Raw genomic sequence first — 18919 nt, forward strand, 5'->3', positions numbered from 1 at the left:
AGCTATACCGATCCGATAAAAAAAAAATTGTAAATCTGTAAAAAAGAATATATAGTAATTATTATTATCATGATTATTTAACAGCTGTTTACTACTGACCATATATGGATGTGTGTGACTATCTTTAGCCTGGCTCAAGTTAAACCCTTTGTAAAACATGAACAAATACATACGGAGAATGAATGCAATAGAACTTTCTTTTATTATTCAGTGTTACTTGTTGGATTTTCCACAGTGAAATATTGCCAAATGGCTGATATTTTCCTCGCTCTGACTACCGTTACACTCTCCACAAGCACCGCACTGTTGTTGTTTGCTATCGTCATGTGACAAACTACCTGCAATCGTTTTTTCTTTGCTGCTCTAAAACAGTAGTTGCCAGTGGCGCCTGCTTTGGAGCAGTGAAGAAGAATCGATTTCAAACAAGTTGATTTTTTTCTAGGTTATCAAATTATGGTTTCGGATCGGTGCATAGATTGGCATACTTGCCGATACCCAATCCCGAATTTCAGGCAGTATCGGACACATTTCAGATACTGGTATCTATATCAGAACTACTCTAATTTCGTTGTGCAACCCTGTTTTGTAGAATGACGATAAATGAACATTGAACTGTAGGAATGATGAGATTCAGCTCAAAGCACAGCTGGGTTAGACATCCAATTATACTGATGAAACCTGAGGCAAGTCTTAGAGACGTAGAGCAGGGCCTGACAAGTTAATCTGAGGGTGGGTCCACACAAAGCTTTCTCCATTTTGGCCCTTTGTCCACACTGAAGCTGCGTTCCAAATCACATACTTTTTCTCTTTACTTTTAGTACATAATACTGCAACTGCCCTTACAAAGTACGTACTGTTGCATGCAGTATGCATACAATTGTGACTGTACTATTACTTCATCATAACATTGCACCTTGAACTTTTGACCCTATTGCTCATATATCCGATATGTAAGGGATAAACCCTGTTTGTTTCACAACTTTCTCTCAGAGTATCATGACAGATCGAGTAGTCAACATAGCCATGTAATGAATATTATACTGTATGTAATATATCTGTCAATGAGCTGCAATCGGGCTGTGACTCATTTGGGTTGCCAGACTTGTAGTCTTGTTGAACCTTTCCCCTGTTGGATAAACAGCCCTGACTGCAATGGCTCTTGCCTACTGTTACTGTATTAGTACTATTACAACAACATGAAAACTGGAAGGGGACATGGCTGGACTTCAAATAGTAGATAAAATCAGGCAAAAAAAGTTTTGTTTGGTCATTTGACAAAAACATCCTTCTCTCCAATTATTAGATCAGGGGAACAGAAAACCATCAAATAGGCTGCACCTCGCCCTAACCCTAGCCGGGAGTCTCAGGCTTCTTTGAGACAAGGCAAGCGACATTGTTGCGTGACACTGACATGTCTCATGATGATGTCTGCGTAGGTGTGTAATGTCATGGAGAGGTTAGATTGAGTTGATACGCATATCTATGCATATACCGATGCAGGTGCTACTGTCTCGGCCTGAATATCATTGGCTCAGTGTCAAAGTTGTGCTGGGAGATTATAGTTGTTCTCGCAATGATGTGCAGTTTTGTTTATTTAATATAAGCCTCAAGGCAATTTGATATGGATAAATAGGCTATCAGCGCGGATAATCCTTTTCGTATTTCAGTGATAAGACATTTCATACCTACATCTATTTGAGATTAATTCCACAGAGAATGAAAACATGAAATTCTCAGTGTGGAGTCGCTGAGCTTTGAAACAAAGCTGCTGAACTTCAAGTTTAGGCTACTAAATGAAAGTTTCTTCAGAACCGCAAACAAACAAAGAAGTGTAACAGCTCCTAGATAGACTGATCACCTATTCAAAGTGTTTCCAGCAAGTTTAATGTATCAACGCCAGCCAGACTGACAAAACATGCTGAAATCTAGACTGCACAATGTCCTAAGTGGAATATTCCATGTTAATATGACGCATTATACCTAATTATGTGTTCTTTTCTAAGATTATAAAATAGCCATAGTGAGGAAGGTCTGTCACTCATCACCCATCTGGCTGAAGACTGTCATGTGTGATTCATTATTTTTTTGGTAGCTTCTCAAGAGCTGAACCCTTTTGTTATTTAAACCACCTCACCAGACAAACACGTTCTGTAGCTTTTAGTTGTCACCTGATGTTTCTGTCTTTATTTGACTCCAAGGTTACAAAACACAAATCTGAGACATTGGATAAAGAGTAGAAAAATACTATACTAAAAATACAAAAAGCTTAAATTTAGCTGCTCTAGTTTGACAATTTAACCAAGTAATGGGTTGATTTGGAATGTAATTCAACTCCAATTAATATTTAATTTGCATCTATTCTGGATACTGACCGACATTTGTTATCTTACCTTATTGTCTTTTAAATCTCAGATGTTGTTGAGTATCGGTTTATGGGTTACAAATGTGTTTCATTCCTTGGTGTTTACAGTCTGTGACTGTGCTACATACAAAGTGTGTCAGAGGCCCTGTTTGTGTCATCTTATTCAATGCACTGTGGTCACATTTTCTGATAATAAATCAGTGTGCATGCATACTGGAAATCTCATAAAAGTAAATTCATGATACAGAATAACCAGAAAAGATGCTTTTAAGCATCAATGTAGCATTTAAAAAAATAACAAGCACCCCTTAGCTTTGTTTCTTTAGGTGACAATGTTAGTGATATTTTATTTCTGAAAACATATATTATACTGTATATACATACAAAATACGGTAACACTTCATTTTACAGGTCCACAAATTTCATGGTAATTAGGTGATAATTAGCAAATAACCTATTTGAAATTTCTTTGGAATTACTGCCAAATGACCCCAATATTTACCTCAAAATGTATCAAAAATTACTTTAATATAAACATTATTTAATAATTATATTCCGCTGTGTCACAGCCCGGCTCTAGAACTGTGACAAAAACGGGAGACACACGTGTATACTGAACAGATAAAGTGATTTATTAACCAAAATATGTCAAATGTAAGTCAAAAGAATGTATGGGAGGAATCTGTAGAGTCAGTAGTGTAGGGAGTGGATGTGTGAAAATGTGCTGCATGGATGTTGTGCTGTAAAAACAAAGACAAAGAACCAAAAACCAAGCAACAAAGGTGTGGTGTGCAAGGAGGTCTGCCAGCCACAGACTGCTGCATGCTCTGGCTTTTAAGCAGGGAGCACACCGGGCCCAGGTATGTCCCATGCTGCTGATTAGCCTCCTCATCAGGTCTGCAGCCCTGAAGAGAGAAAGCATACCAGCAGAGGATCCAAACACAGAGGGGCCGTCACAGCTATTTCCCAGTAGCTGGTAATTTATTTAATACATTTCCAGGAAAACAATACAAAGTTAACTGATATGCTTTATTTCCATGTCTGCTGATAAACAGATAATAAAAAATACTTGCAAAGAAAAGAAAAACAAAGAATAAAAGCACAGGAAAGCAAAAACAACAAATACAAACATAAAAACAAAGTGTGATAAAATAATGTTAATCCACAGACCTTCAGTATCTCCTCATTTTCTTCATCATTTTGGGTCTTTTGAAACAAGTCTTGGGGTCTGCTTGTGGGATCATTTGTGTAAAGAAATAATTTAATCAGACATTGCAGAGAGCTTTATGAATATCTCAAAATAGATGTAATGGATGAGCAACTTGAATTTTACATACTGGTCCTTTAAAGAAAACTTATATATTAAGAATCAAAAGATCTGTCATGTCACTTGTTACAATTGCTGCATTAAGATTTCAGTAAATTATGACACCCAGTAAATCATGATCTTATGTGAGAGTATACGTTGCTGCATTTTGTACACATTGTAAAGAAGGTTGCAACTTATTCAGGAAAAATCTGACAAAAATGCCACCAGATAAATGGATTTCCTGTGTCTGCATCAGTGAGATCATTTACGCTTAGGCTACTGCTTGTGAGTTCGAACTAATGTGAACTCCTGAAGTTAATATGCTTATGCTATGCTTTTCTTTTTTCTTCTGAATTTTGGAACCACAATACAAAAAAGTACAGAATATTTTACATATAAAAAATAAAGGTGCTAGTGGAAAATAATAAAAGAATGAAATGTCTTTTTACACCAGTAATGTAGTCTTATATGCACATTGTTGCTCAGAGTCACCTGGCTGACTGAGGCACACAAGCCAATTTGCATGTGCGTGAACTTGAAGTCGCATGATGGACCATGTGAGAGACAAATGACAAGTTAAACTGTTGTCTCCTCTGTAGATCATAACCACGTGGCTGGGGGTTATCTGGGTTTCACATCATTGTCATACAGTAGTGTTACAGTTTTCTGTCACCAAGACACACCCGACTGCCTGACGCTCTCCTATCTGGGTGGCATCGGACTACATGTGCTGTTCTGTTCTTGGAATCCTCCAGCTGCATCATTTTAAAGATCAAACCACTTAGTAATACTTATGTTTTAACTAAAACATACTTTCAAGGAAGCCGTCATTTGAGCACTCAAACTTTTTGGCATCACATTAATAGCCAAACACAAACGGATAGAAGTGATGGCCAGCTTGTGTGCGTGTGGATGTTTGTGACAAAGTGACATAAACCTTGCAGATAATATGAGATAAATACGCACATAGAGTTTTTACAGTTCATATTAACGTTGTCAATCAATGTTAAATTTGAACAAGTTTCATCTGTCCTGCGGTTTTCTTTTAAGTGATACAATTTGTCAGGCCTGATGGGATGCTACTGTACATTATTTATCTTCTAGGCGTGCTGAAGCCAAGGAAAGGAAGAAAACTGAAAAGCTTTGTTGTCTGAATAGCTGCATTGTGCTGATCTGTGTCATGATTGACAGGTACTCCTAATCTCTCTTGTGGCATCATTCCACGGCTCCGTGCTGCGAAAGCAGAGCATACTTTACCATGTGACAGGGAACATCACTGAAATGCCTTTAACTGATAAGATCTGAAACCTCCACACAGTTCCTCCCTCTGTCACATGTTCAACCACTCCAGGGCTGAGGTGTTCGAAGACCACATTTCATCGATTAAGTTTGGAAAGACAAAACAGCATTAACACCCCTGCTGTAGGGGAGAGCGGGGTCAGTTGCGGCGATTTGGTGTATTGACACCAAATAACCTTCCTTTATTCACAGACTACTTGAACAGTAATGGAAATAATTTGATTCCTGAACAGATACAGGTGTCTGCTAACAATTTATCAAGGGTTTTAGAGCCCAACCCAAACATGAAAGGCACAATTTTGTTAAATGTACAAGGATGGGACACCTTGTTCTGGTCTAAAAAATATATAATTTAAAAGGACTCTCTATAAGAATCAGAAATTGTTTGTTAACAGTGATATCTGTGGCCGTTAAGTCATCGACAGTGCGCTTCCTGTTGCTTGCATTAACGACACACGCGAGACTGAACGTGATTGACAGGCATCATGATGATTAACATTAGCAACATTAGCCAACTAAAACCACAATATCACTATATATTACACCTGCTTGGCAGTAATGTTAGCTTACCAAACGAAGGTCCCTCCATAAACCGAAGGCCCGGCTGATGTTGATCCCAGTGTTAACTTTTCCTGCTTCAGCCTCCTGACCGTGATCAGATGGCACAGGGGAGACACCGTAGTTTCGGTCTTCTGGGCCACAGTCGATAACGTTACTCACTCCCACATCACTAGTTTTCCCCCAACGTCGGTCACATGCCTGTTTTACATGACGCGCTTGACTAGATATAACTTTATTTTTTTTGTGCTTCCATGGAGTTTGTGTTGGAGTCTGAGTTGTGTTTGGGGCTGGTCGCTTTTTGTTGGTATTAGCGGACTCCATTTCTAACTGAATGTTAGCTACGGCTAAGGCACTCATGAGCGCATGCTTTTTATTGATTTGTAACAAGGTAGGACCTAAAAACCCTACTGTCCCAGTCAACCCCGGGTAACAGTCCCAACCGCCCAAGGGAGAGCAAACACACTTTGGACTCTTACCAACAAAACATCAGACAGCTAACACAATAGCATCATCTGATATGCCAAACAATTAGTTGCAGAGGTATGGATTTGAGTCACATGACTTGGACTCGAGTCAAACTCAAGTCACATTTGATGACTGCGATTTGACAAAATAAAAAAAGACTTGCAACTCAACTTGGACTTTAACGCCACTGACTCGTGACGTCACTTTGACTTGAGCCTTTTGACTTGAAAATACTTGATACCTTCTCCCAAGCCCAAAGATTAAAAAGTATATTATTTAGAAAGTGTGCCACGAATCAATTCATTTCCCTTCATTTCCTGAATCAACTAACGTTAACGCTATTCATTCCCATCAAATTGACAGCCAGTTTACGAGCTAATTTTAAACCAATAAAAGCAAAATCAGACGATAGCCGGTGGGTTCCCAGATTGCATCTCCACCTATGCGTTCCGCCTCTTTTGCTCTCAACACAGACTGTTTACCTGCATTCAACCAAAGCCTGCTTGAACATGATTGATCAATACTACTCGGGCTACAAACGGAAACCAAAACGCTTCCCATACCAAAATCTAGTACCATTGCCTACAGATTCTACTTGTGAATGCAGTTAATGCAGTTAAACTAAACAAGAAAAAGCAGTACATTATACAATGCAAACATCTGATAACATCTGACAACATCTGATTTGCCAGATTTCAGCTGATCTGGAAGAAGCCTGAGAACCACTAGAAGTGCACTCGGAGAGCGCAGACCTCCGCCAAGGCAGGTTTCATGTACGTCATTAACCCTCCTGTTACCTTCAAATTTACTAACATCTTTTATCCTTGGGGTCAATTTGACCCCAGCAATTTAAACCTCCAGAAAATGATAATAATTAAAATTGTTACCCAAGTTTATGTGTCAGGTACTTTATGTTTGTTTGTTGACTACCTAAATAGCCCTTTAAATAAAATCAATATCTTCACAGGAACCATATTTTTGCCGCCCCCAAAGTGTGGGGAAATATCAAAGTTCTCGCGAGAATGATGTTTCACCTCCCCCATGTCCTGTGAACTATCAGTGGTTGTCGCACTACTACAGTTATGGTTATGTTAGGTTAGGGCCCTAAAGCTTTTTGAAGATTATAAAGTTGCATGTTATAGTGACCTCAATATCATCCAAAACAAATGTGTGTAAAATGTTGATATTTCTTATATGTTTTATACAGCTAAAACAGCCTGGGGTCAAATTGACCCCAAAGAACACCGATGCGTACAGCATGTGTACAGGACATTGAAAACATATCATCATTTTAATTTTATGTTTACCCAGTTGTCCCCATTAAATTAGGAAAAGTCATTAAATATGAAGCAAAAAAAATGATGTCAATCATTTATTTAGAGACGTGAAACATTGAATGGGGTCAAATTGACCCCAAAGATAATAGGAGGGTTAACATCATTGTGCCACACCCCACCCCTCCAAAAAAATTCATTCAAATCCATCGCAGACTTTTGGAGTTATCCTCCAAACGGACAAACCAACAAACCAACAAACAAACCAACGCGGGTGAAAACATAACCTCATTCCTAAGCCTTCGGCCTTAGGTTATCATTAGGCAAGCACAACCTCTTGCACAGAGCCTAAGCCTAAACCCTAAAGAAAGGACGCAAAACCTTGTAAAACCTGCTAGTAATACTAGCTAGTGATGCTATCTACAAATACAATTAACATTACAATGAAATACTGTCTATTGAAGTAGAGCTGGCGTAAATACTGTAGATCCTAGTTTGACTCTTGAGCACAAGCCGTAATATTATCAGAGGGGAATCTCGTCAGTGATACATAGTCTGCATTACGAAATGAGTTGAATAAGTTGAATGTGTCGAAGAAGGAGACCTGATATCATCTGGAATGTTCTCAGTGTCACAGAGATTTATATGATGGATCCTTAAACTGGAATCTGTTCTGGTAGATAAGCATCGAACAAAACAACCAGAAAACAAAGTACATGTGAGTTGTAGGAGGAGAAATAACCAGTGGTGGGCATGTGACGCGCCGAGTGGAAAACTGTGTCTCCGCTCATTGTTATAGAGAGAGTAAGCTCGGTGTGCATTCATGTAAATAAAACTAAAACAAAATAATGAATACAGATTTGTTCCTATTGAGCCATCACTCATTTCAAGATTCAAGATTCCTTTATTTTCTCAATATACAGGTATAAGGCTCCTCGCTTGACATAGCAGCATAATAGCAATAAAAACGAACAATAAAAAGATATTAAAAGGTAAGAATACAATGAAATTATGGCTGTCAGTTGATTAAAATATTTAATCGCGATTAATTGCATGATAGTCCATGATTAATTAATCATTTCCAGAAACCCTCACAGGTACTGCATTTAGCATAAAAAAAATATGCTCAAATCATAACATGGCAAACTGCAGCCCAACAGTCAACAACAGCTGTCAGTGTGTCAGTGTGCTGACTTGACTATGACTTGCCCCAAACTGCATTTGATTATCATAAAGGGGAGACTCGTGGGTACCCATAGAACCCGTTTTCATTCACATATCTTGAGGTCAGAGGTCAAGGGACACCTTTGAAAAAGGTCATGCCAGTTTTTCCTCGCCAAAATGTTGCGTAAATTTGGAGCTTTATATCACCTCCTTCGTGACAAGCTAGTATGAGATGGTTGGTACCAGTGGATTCCTGAGGTTTCACAACCTCCGAAAGATCATTTGCTTTAATGCGTTAAAGAAATTAGTGGCGTTAAAACTAATTTGTGTTAATGCATTACTATCTCGTTAACTCTGACAGCCCTAAATAAAAATCAATATAATAAAATAATATAAATAATGTGCATATGATATATAATAAATACAGTGCACATAGTGTACAAATAAGTGTGTCAGTTGCTGTGTAAAGGAGCAAATATGTATGCCCTGTATACAATTTTGGGTAAAAGTGATTTTTATTTTCACTGACTGATATCACACCTCCTCTTGTCTTCTGGCAGTGGTGGACAAAATAATAGAGACCTGAAGGAAGGGAGTGAATGATACAAGTGCTTTTTAACCACTCATTCTTGTACACATCGTTAAAGAGCACTTTACCCCCAGCTTCTCCAGTGGAGAGACAGTGATTAGCAGCAGTTTAAAACTGGCTCTGGCTCTATTCCCAGCTTTCTAATTCCTGTAAAAACACTGGTGTGTCTACTGCGCTCAGTAAACACCTAATTAAATTTTACGAATATGGTGATGATAGGTAATGTGGGCCTGAATGTCAGGTGTGTTCACCTGGGTTCAGTTTAACTGACGCCCAAAAAAACAAATTTCCACCATACCATACTGCAGTGGTTAATTTCCTTCCATGATACATGTTCTAAGAATGTTGCCAGCTCGTCCTGGCTGAAGGGAGAAAGGTTACAATAAGGAGTGGTTTACCTGCAAAGGTGTGTCCATCCCTTGTGTGTGAGTGGAGAATTGGAGCACACCCCCTCCAAAGCTCCATATATATATGTATACATGCCACCTGAGAAGCAGCTGGAAGTCACAACAGAGCAGGGCCCCTGGCCGAGGAGTGATCACAGCATCATCAGCACAGAGTTGTCAACATGGGGAACTGTCTTGAGTTTTTCAAGAATTTTTTTTGCCGGCAAAAGAACACCAATGTTCGCATTAGTCTGCCTGCTGTCTGCTTCGTCTGGCAGATTGCTATGATTATACTGTTTGGAGTTTTCATCCGGTATGATGAGGAATCAGATGTAAGGAGATGGATAGAGTTCAAAATTAGTCACAACATCACCAGCGACATTGAAAATGACTTCTACTTCAGATATCCCAGTAAGTACAACAAGAAATTTACCTTGCAATAAAAGTTGCATATTTAAATGCATGTGTTGTTACGATGATCCTGTGTCAGTGATGTTGGCCATGGACCAACATTTGTTAAAATATTAATCTAAAATTAAACATATTTCTCAAAGCTGCAACAGTTTAGAACCAGATTGTTGTCATTTTACCCCAACTTCCCTCTCCTGTTTCTGTCTTTGGTTTGTGTTTACGCCTAGACATTGCCACATCACAAGAATGATACTGCATTGAATTGACAGAGGTCATAAAAACAACAAGGATTATTATACGGAGGCTGTTTTTCCAACGAGAATCTAGATTGATGAGAGGCTCTCTCTTATCCTTGTTTGTAACATCAAAATATAAGCACTGCACAATGCAAAATATCACTTTCTGGGCTTACTTGTGACACAATCTGGCAGCAATTGTATTCCCCTGTAACCTTGTCATAAAGTTGTCCATGCAATGGATTGCAATGATATCTTAAAGCCAGTAATCACTTTAAACAAATTAAACATGCAAGCATAAATTACAACAAAACTTTAATTACCGTAAGTTGATTAATGGGAAGTAGAAAATGAAACTCTAGAGAGAAAGAGGTTTTAGTCAAAGCCTGATTATGTGCTGTTTTATTTAATTATCCTCTTAAAAAAACTCATTACAAACCATTACACTAATGTCTCCAGGTTTCCAGGACGTCCACGTCATGATCTTTGTTGGATTTGGTTTCCTCATGACCTTCCTGAAACGCTACAGCTTCGGTGCTGTTGGCTTCAACTTCCTGATTGCTGCCTTTGGTTTGCAGTGGGCTCTTCTCATGCAAGGCTGGTTCCATTCGCTTGACCCCGAAACCGGAAAAATCTCTATCGGAGTAGAGAGGTAAGTCTTCATTCCTTCATTCATTGATCATTTAGTAAATTGCAGGTGCGTTATGTAACTCAAAAATGAAAACACATTCTCTAACCTGACATGATTGACTATCTTTAAAGTGGTACAGAAAGGTTCCATCTTGTTCCGTGTACTCTGAAGAGGTTCTTTTGTTACAGCTGTCATGACGTGTAATCTTTGGTCTTTTGTCTGGTACTGCCTCGTGGCATCCTTGAGGCAAATGAGTAATTTTTGTCATAGCTTGTCAAGTGGGAGTTGTAAAATGCAGATTTGCTTGTTTGGTCGTTAAAGTTTCCAACTTCTGACTTTCTCACCCCCCCCCCCCCCCCCCCCCCCCCCCCCCCCTCCCCTACAGTCTGATCAACGCTGACTTCTGCTGTGCCAGCTCTCTGATTGCCTACGGTGCCCTCCTGGGAAAAACCAGCCCTGTCCAGATGATGGTCGTCACCTTATTTGGCGTCACGCTGTTTGCTGTGGAGGAATACATCATCCTCACCCTCCTTCATGTAAGTCTCACCGGACACAATCATCCCACATGAAACAAAATTATTGTCCAAGGAGTGAGAACTTTCCATCAATTTCTCTTTTGTGTTGCTTATTCCCACAGTGCAGAGACGCTGGTGGCTCCATGGTCATTCACGCCTTTGGAGGGTACTATGGTTTGGCCATCTCCTGGGTCCTCTACCGACCAAACCTACACCAAAGTAAACGCCTCAATGGATCTGTCTACCATTCTGATCTGTTTGCCATGATTGGTGAGTCAACACTTTTAAACCTCACATGTCGGTGTTTTCTTTAGGACACACCTCATTTGGCATATCTAATATTTTACATGTTTACTTGATTGTAAAAGTGTGAATCTAACTGTGCTGTGTTTGACTTACTCTCACCTCACAGGAACACTGTTCCTGTGGATGTACTGGCCCAGTTTCAACTCGGCCATCACGGACCATGGCAGCGGACAGCACAGAACAGCCATCAACACTTACATTGCCCTCGCTTCCTCTGTTCTCACCACGGTGGCCATCTCCAGCATGTCTGACAAGAGAGGAAAACTGGACATGGTAATGCCACTGGAAATTCACTATTAGTCATCTATGTATTTCTGAATTACTCATGACTAACACACTCTTTTACCTGACAGGTGCATATCCAGAATGCCACGCTGGCAGGTGGTGTTGCCATGGGAACAGCAGCAGAGTTCATGATCACTCCTTACGGTGCACTAATCGTGGGTTTCAGCACTGGCATCATCTCCACCTTTGGCTACCTGTTTGTCACGGTGAGCCTGCAGTCTTTCACCTCCTATCTTTTGATCTGACAGAACTTTTGAAGTCTGTATGGTGGCTCTTATCACTGCAGACGGAAAGTTAAAACAAGAGGAAAAAGTGGCATAGAAAAACTATGAAGGAAGCAGCACTGAAGAGGAAGTAAAACAAAAACAGTTGTGGTTTGTTTTAAAAGAAGATTATAGGATTATAAGAAGTGATGACTCATTCTAAGAGCAGGCACTGGGTTAGTTTCAAAATGACATGTAAGATGAAAGATATTGCAAGTTGTTGTGACACAAGTTAGTGTTAACGACCTCATGCCAACCATTGTTTCATTAGAGGATACGTGTCTCTGGTTTCAAATGCCATGACATGACATAACCTAAAATAAAAAAATGTTTTATAAATTAAAGTAATTACATACAAATTACACTTAGTGAGTTAAAAGGCAGATTTTAATATATTTTAGAGGATTTCAAAATGCATTTAGTCCATGGTGTGAGGAGATAAGATGTATAGAATATTTATTTTAACAGATAGGTGAATATACAGCATAATTTTTGAAAAATACATAAATAGTACAATTAGGGCAAACTGCACTGGGCTTGAACTGAATGGACTCATGACCTCAGCATTTTCTAAATCATGCATGATGGCCCTGATTATACATCAGTTATTAATGTATGACTGTTTTCTCATTCTTAGCCTTTCTTGGAGAAATACCTCAAGCTCCAGGATACATGTGGCGTCCACAACCTGCACGCTGTGCCAGGGATGCTCGGTGGCTTTATAGGCGCCATTGTGGCTGCTGCCGCCACTGAAGAGGTCTATAGCAGACAGGGGTGAGTGACTGACACACCTGAGTTTGCTGACATGGAAGCACATGACCCATACAGTCTAATTATGCAGATTAAGCACTGATTGCTTGGATTAAATTCAAGTTTTTTTTCTGCCTAGGTTGATCGAGACATTTGACTTTGAAGGCGAATTTGCAGACAGATCTGTGTTAACCCAGGGAGGCTTCCAGGCTGCTGGCACATGTGTGGCTATTGCGTTTGGAGTTGTTGGAGGAGCGGGTGTTGGTGAGTTTGTAAAATGTGCTGTGTATTACTATAAACTAAGACTCAGGGAAACAGCAGTGTGTTTCAATGATTATGTTAAGAGAATCCAGAGGCATGGTGATGTTTACAGTATTTCTAGAGCACTTTTAAAATTAATTTGAAAGAAATCCACATGTAGTGTTAAAAGCAAACCAAGCAAAAGTATTAAGGAAAGACTGACAAAATGAGAAGTGATGTCACTTAAAATAGTATCTATCAATGTCAGTGTTTCTGTGTGTTACAGTTTGGAAACTTTTAATTATTTGCCAGGATTACGGAGTTACATCTTCTAACCTGATGTCTTGTTGCTTGTTTAGCAACTCAGAAATAGTCAAATGCAACTTTCCTGGGATTTTTTACTGACTAGCCTGAGATTTAAGAGTTATCTGATTTTATTCTTGTAAAATATGTTTTTACTTGGGAAAAAAATGCATTCAAATGTATTAAAACTGAAGTGAGAAGTCTTGCTTAATGCTGTTTTCTTTTCTCTTTTCAAAGGTCTCATTCTGAGGCTCCCTATCTGGGGCGACCCTGCTGATGACAACTGCATGGATGATGAAGTTTACTGGGAGGTAAGAGTGCTTTTCTACCACTAGATGGTGTTTTTAACCCTTTTTCTTTTAAAGTGAAACCTCCGGAATGTGAAATTACTCAGATGAATTTCTGGCTCATGATCTGATCCCATGTGTGTGTGCATGTTTCAGGTTCCTGAGGATGAGGAGACCATCCCTCCTGTTTTGGAGTACAACAACCACATGATACACAAGCACCAAGACATGTAAGCTCACTCCTACTTAGACATCCTCATGTACTCCTTATTGCTTTCTTGAAATCTCATTAAATGTGATTTTCTTCTTTTTGTTCAACAGATCCGAGTCAAACTTCTCCGTGGAGCAAAGTTAGAAAGATCAACTCCCTCATATCAATTTGAACTTGATACAGCTGTGAAACGACATTAATTTATGAAGGAGCTGCCCTCAAAAATGCGCAATTCCACAAGAAAGAAACACACAGGTCATCTGCCACTCTTGTTTTGCACTGTTTACACCTGATGCATTTGTCTAACACCTTTGTCAAAGATCGGAAACTTAAGGTTTATGATGATGGTGGTTAATGGAAAAATGATTCTGAATCAAAACTGGTATTATTCTTGAAGGAAATTTTAAACTTTATTTACTTTCTCTTTAAATATAAATTGCAGATGCCCTTTAATTTTAATTAAATATTATCATTAGTGATGTTTGCCATTTTATTTCTCGTAAATGAAGAGCGTGTTGACGTGCAGTTTATTTAGTTGTGCATGCATAAAAACAGCTGTTTATTGAATAATAAATTTGTGCAGCCAAATTAGACAATTGTTGAGTTGTATATTTTAGTTATTTCTTTCAGATAATGTATAGGTCTTTGTGAGCTGCATGTACATATGAATTTATCACTAACTATTTGTTTGTTGCATAACTTACTTGTTCTTGTGGTGGAAGTTTTGAGTAACTATGACACAATTTCCAGTGATTTGGTTGCTGTAGTGTTGAATGTTAGGCTACCTCCAATACACTATATGTGATTGCATGTGACAATCTGCTTGTTATATAGTTTCAGATGTACACATTCATGAATCACATGTAACTGGAATTAAATAATAAAGTTATATTGTCTTTACACTCACATTTTTAAAAGCCCCTACGATGAATATGAAATAATATCATAGTTTAATTATTACAATACTGATATTACTGATACTACTGTGATAGTCACACTCATGTGCCTTGAATAACTAGCATGAACGATGTGAGAATCTTCCTCGGTGCATACAAGTAGCCTAAATAAATGGTCAAACATGAATAAAAAGTTGGTTTAATTGGTCATTATTCCCCTCATCGTCCCACGATATCCCCTCGACACATTCTGGCATTGTTGGTCAGTTTCATGCATTTCATGCATTTCATGCATACAATGTGAATGTGCTTGTAAACATTAGTTTAAACTCTGTGCACATTAGTTTAGCTTTGGTGGTGCATGCAGTATTAACAAAATGTTCAATTTATGAAAATACCATAAACTAATTGTCACATGATGAATGTTTCCTTTGGGGCCCCCTGAGGGTCCGGTACCCCCTAGTCCAGTTGGTAATCCAGCCGGGGATCCAACCTTTAGAACACAGTTTGCACAAAGTAAAATATTGTTTGAATTGACTTGTTCATTTACACTAAGTTGAATAACGCTGAATATACATTACACATATACAAATACATTCACACCTACAGTAAAGTCTCTGGCTCACCTGACCTGCACGAGAACACAAGGAGACTCAAGGAGAGCGTCCAAACTCCATCAACACTCTTATGTTAAGCGCTAACCTCTGTGCCACCTGTGTATATTTAGCCTTGATGTCATATAATGCATCACATGTATTATGAAACTATTTAGTACCACTTTCTAATGAGGCATAAGGGGAATTATAAAGTACACCTAATTAGTGAAGACTGACATGCTGTCATCAAGTGAACATCCATGGACATTTATTGACTGAATAACAAGGTAAATAGTGGATGAGCGCTAGAGCAGTCCCACCAGGGTCGCTTTTTATGGCTGTTTGTCAAATAAATCAAATGACTGTTTTTTGTCTGATGTATTGAAGCAGCATGGCAGCAAGAAAGTGACTCAGCAGGAAAACAAGTGCCCAATAGAGCACGTCAAGAAGTAAGTGGCCCGAAAACCTGACCACAGTTCGCAAGTATGTCACCACTGTGGCAGCTTCTGCTGGTGCCATGGCAACAACAGTGAAAACTACTGCTCGCCTAATGGCAAGAGATTCCTGCTCTCACCATGGCAAAAACTATCCAAATTATTGCTTTTGTCATGTGGAAAACAGTCCAAATTGCTGCCAGCTAGCTGGATGACAAAAACAGTTAATATTCCTGTTTCTGTCATGGCAACAAAAACAGCACTTGTTCTTGCTGCCACAGGAGCAGCAGTTACGATTTTCTGCATTAAAGCAGTGGCAGGTCTGGAGAGTGACTCAATGAGCACATCAGCCAGTATTTGGCCAAAAAATAAGGCCAGTATGATGGTGACCATAACTGGTGTGTAACTGATGGCACTATATGCAGTTGTGATGGCAAAAGCTGCCAGATTGGGCTGGTTTCCGCCCAACTTGGACTGCTTTTGTCAATATTTGGCAGGTGGTTTTTTTTATCAAACAAGCTGTTATTTTATGTTAAAAAACAGATGCAAAATTAAGTAAATGTTATGTGTCCACTCACTCATAATATTAACTCATTTATTTTGAGAAATATTTGATTGACATGAGTTGAAGGCTAGTCAAACGTAGTATGGGATAAGGGAGGACCTACTTACCTTGACGTTGTTGAAATTGACATGGGAATTTTAGTATTGGTTGTCTGAAGCTTTGTATGCTCATGATGTGTTTTCTATTAAAGGTTTCACAGAGTTTCTGGCAAGTTTATTATAATTTGAGCTGGTTGTTATTGAACTGGGAGGGTTTTAAGTTGTGATTTGGCTGGAAACTGTCAATCTGATCTGGCAACACTGCTCTTGATTTTGCTTAACCCTACATAGACGCTGCATTGGATGCTTCAGCCCGTTGGGGCGATACGTCAACGTGGACGCCATATTGGACAGGGCGAGACTGGCCTGTAACCCCATACAAGTGAATGGCAGTGCTGCAGTTGAAAGCCTCACACTCCCCCAGCTCCCCTGTTCACTTGTATTCGTTTACAGGCCAGTCTTGCCCGGTCCAATATGGCGCCCACGTTGACGATCCAGAGGTCAATGCGGCGTCTATGGCTTTAACATTAGGATCGTTTGAGATGAGCCAGGCCTGCGCTGAATCGATCACCAATGCGATCGCCGTGCAATGCATGCTGGTTAGATTTGTGTCCGACTTGATCCCGACTTTTTAGAGCCAGGCGCCGCAGTTGCGCTCCACCGACTGCAGGACCCAGGGCATTATGGGAAACGCCTGGCTGTCACCTGATCAAAGAGCTGATTGGCTCTTAGTTTTGACAACAAACACCACGTGTTGTCGAAAGTCTGAACTTTCTGTGTAATTGTAATATTTAACGCTAGATTATAGGCTATTAGTCTCATATTGTGCAATGAAGGTTTCACCTGTGTGGTTGATAATAATCATAATCATAATTATAGGTTCTCATTACAAAGTGCTTATGGCTATTGATGTGCTTATGTAACAGTGTAAATGGTCCGTGTGCCTATGTTTATGGTTAAATTCCTGTTACACTTGGGACTACCAACCATGGTTCTTCTACTCAGGTTGTATTTTATTTTGTTAATTAAATCCACAGCGGAAATCAAATGTTGTTTTGTGCTAAATGCGGTGCATAATGGGTGAATCATGTATGTGAATCAATCCTGTGCTGTGGGTAAGTTTGTTTTCAGTTCGCTCGGACACAAATTGAGCAATACATGTAATTTAAGTTACATATGTAAAAACAATCAGAAAGTACTCGTGATAATGGCTCTCAAAAGAAATGCCAGTAGAATTCGTAGTTATATTGCTTTATAATAAACATAAACATGTAACGTTAGCTGCTAACGAGCTCTGAAGTGTTGCTAGGTGACTGATTAGTCTACTAATATGTAACCTTGCTCTCTAGTTCAACTGTAAGAATAATCCTATGCTGTGGTCCAAGTGAGAGAGAACATCTCTGAGCAACTTTCCCTTCATGTTGATCAACTGTGTCCCATTGTTACAGGTATGTGTATCTATTTAACTGTTGATTACTATATTGCAGTGTATGTGTATTGCAGGCTGCTGACAGGTCTGTTACATTCCATTGTCACCACAAGGTGGCATCAGAGACAATATATTGGGTTTTATATTTGTATATGGAGATTTTGAATGAGGATATTTTGTTATGATGTAAGAAGAAGAACAGTGTACTGCTATACCAAGGGTCAGCAACCTTTACTATCAAAAGAGCCATTTTAGGCAACAAAAAAAATAAAAAATCTGTCTGGAGCCTCAAAACATTTGATCATTGTTATGAAAGTAATACAGTTTATAGTCTAAGTATATAGTATATAAGTCTAATGCAGTGAGGGCCAAAGAGCCAATATACTACGGAGTATTAGGGCCACATTGAGGGAAAAACATCTGAGATTTACAGAATAAAGTCATAATATTATGAGAAAAAAGTCGTAATATTACAAGAATAAAGTAATAACTTTAAGAGAAAAAAAGTCATAAAATTACGAGAAAAAAAGTCATAACTTTAAGAGAAAAAAGTCGTAATATTACGAGAATAACGTCAAAGGTTTAAGCGGAAAAAAATCGTAATATTACAAGAATAAAGTCATAACTTTACGAGAAAAAGTCGTAAAATTACGAGAATAAAGTCATAGGTTTACAAGAAAAAAGAAAATAGCATGTAAAATTAATAATTTATAAACTTATGACTTTATTCTCATAATATTACGACTTTTTTTCTTGTAAACCTATGACTTTATTCTCGAAATCTTAATATATATTTTTTCCTCAATGTGGCCCTAATACTCCGTTGTACCATCGTACCATAGACCTACAACAATGATAAATAAAATTGAAAACGTAAACAAAAAACAGTTATTCATTTCCATTTTTATAAATCCACGGGGAGCCACTGGAGAGGGGCTGAAGAGCCGCATGTGGCTCCAGAGCCGCAGGTTGCTGACCCCTGTGCTATACGATATGAGTAAAACCCAGTAGTATGGGAATATCATACCTTGGTTCTAGTGGGAGTGAACATCTGACCAACTTTCCATTCATGCTGAGCAACTGTGGTTGTGTGTGTGTCCAGGGAATGAAATTA

At 38.9% G+C, this 18919-nt stretch overlaps 1 protein-coding gene across 1 annotated transcript; it reads left to right on the forward strand.

Annotated features, from left to right (window-relative positions):
* Positions 1–9506: 9506 nt before the first annotated feature.
* LOC119481507 (ammonium transporter Rh type C) lies at positions 9507–14930 on the forward strand. The gene is made up of 11 exons (XM_037758542.1): positions 9507–9820; positions 10516–10708; positions 11073–11223; positions 11325–11472; positions 11615–11781; positions 11862–11999; positions 12694–12830; positions 12946–13070; positions 13587–13660; positions 13793–13866; positions 13958–14930. The coding sequence occupies exons 1-11, from the start codon at positions 9592–9594 to the stop codon at positions 13989–13991; spliced, it is 1470 nt and encodes a 489-aa protein (XP_037614470.1). The 5' UTR covers positions 9507–9591; the 3' UTR covers positions 13992–14930.
* The last annotated feature ends 3989 nt before the right edge of the window (positions 14931–18919 follow it).

This window comes from Sebastes umbrosus, chromosome 2 (assembly GCF_015220745.1).
Source record: "Sebastes umbrosus isolate fSebUmb1 chromosome 2, fSebUmb1.pri, whole genome shotgun sequence".
Lineage (NCBI taxonomy): Eukaryota > Metazoa > Chordata > Actinopteri > Perciformes > Sebastidae > Sebastes > Sebastes umbrosus.

Bases quoted from the DNA above. Each gene is read 5' to 3' on its own strand.
- LOC119481507 (XM_037758542.1), top strand. From the start codon at position 9,592: ATGGGGAACTGTCTTGAGTTTTTCAAGAATTTTTTTTGCCGGCAAAAG. The intron at 9,821-10,515 runs GTAAGTACAACA...TAATGTCTCCAG, and splicing joins CTTCTACTTCAGATATCCCA to GTTTCCAGGACGTCCACGTC. The intron at 12,000-12,693 runs GTGAGCCTGCAG...TCTCATTCTTAG, and splicing joins TTGGCTACCTGTTTGTCACG to CCTTTCTTGGAGAAATACCT.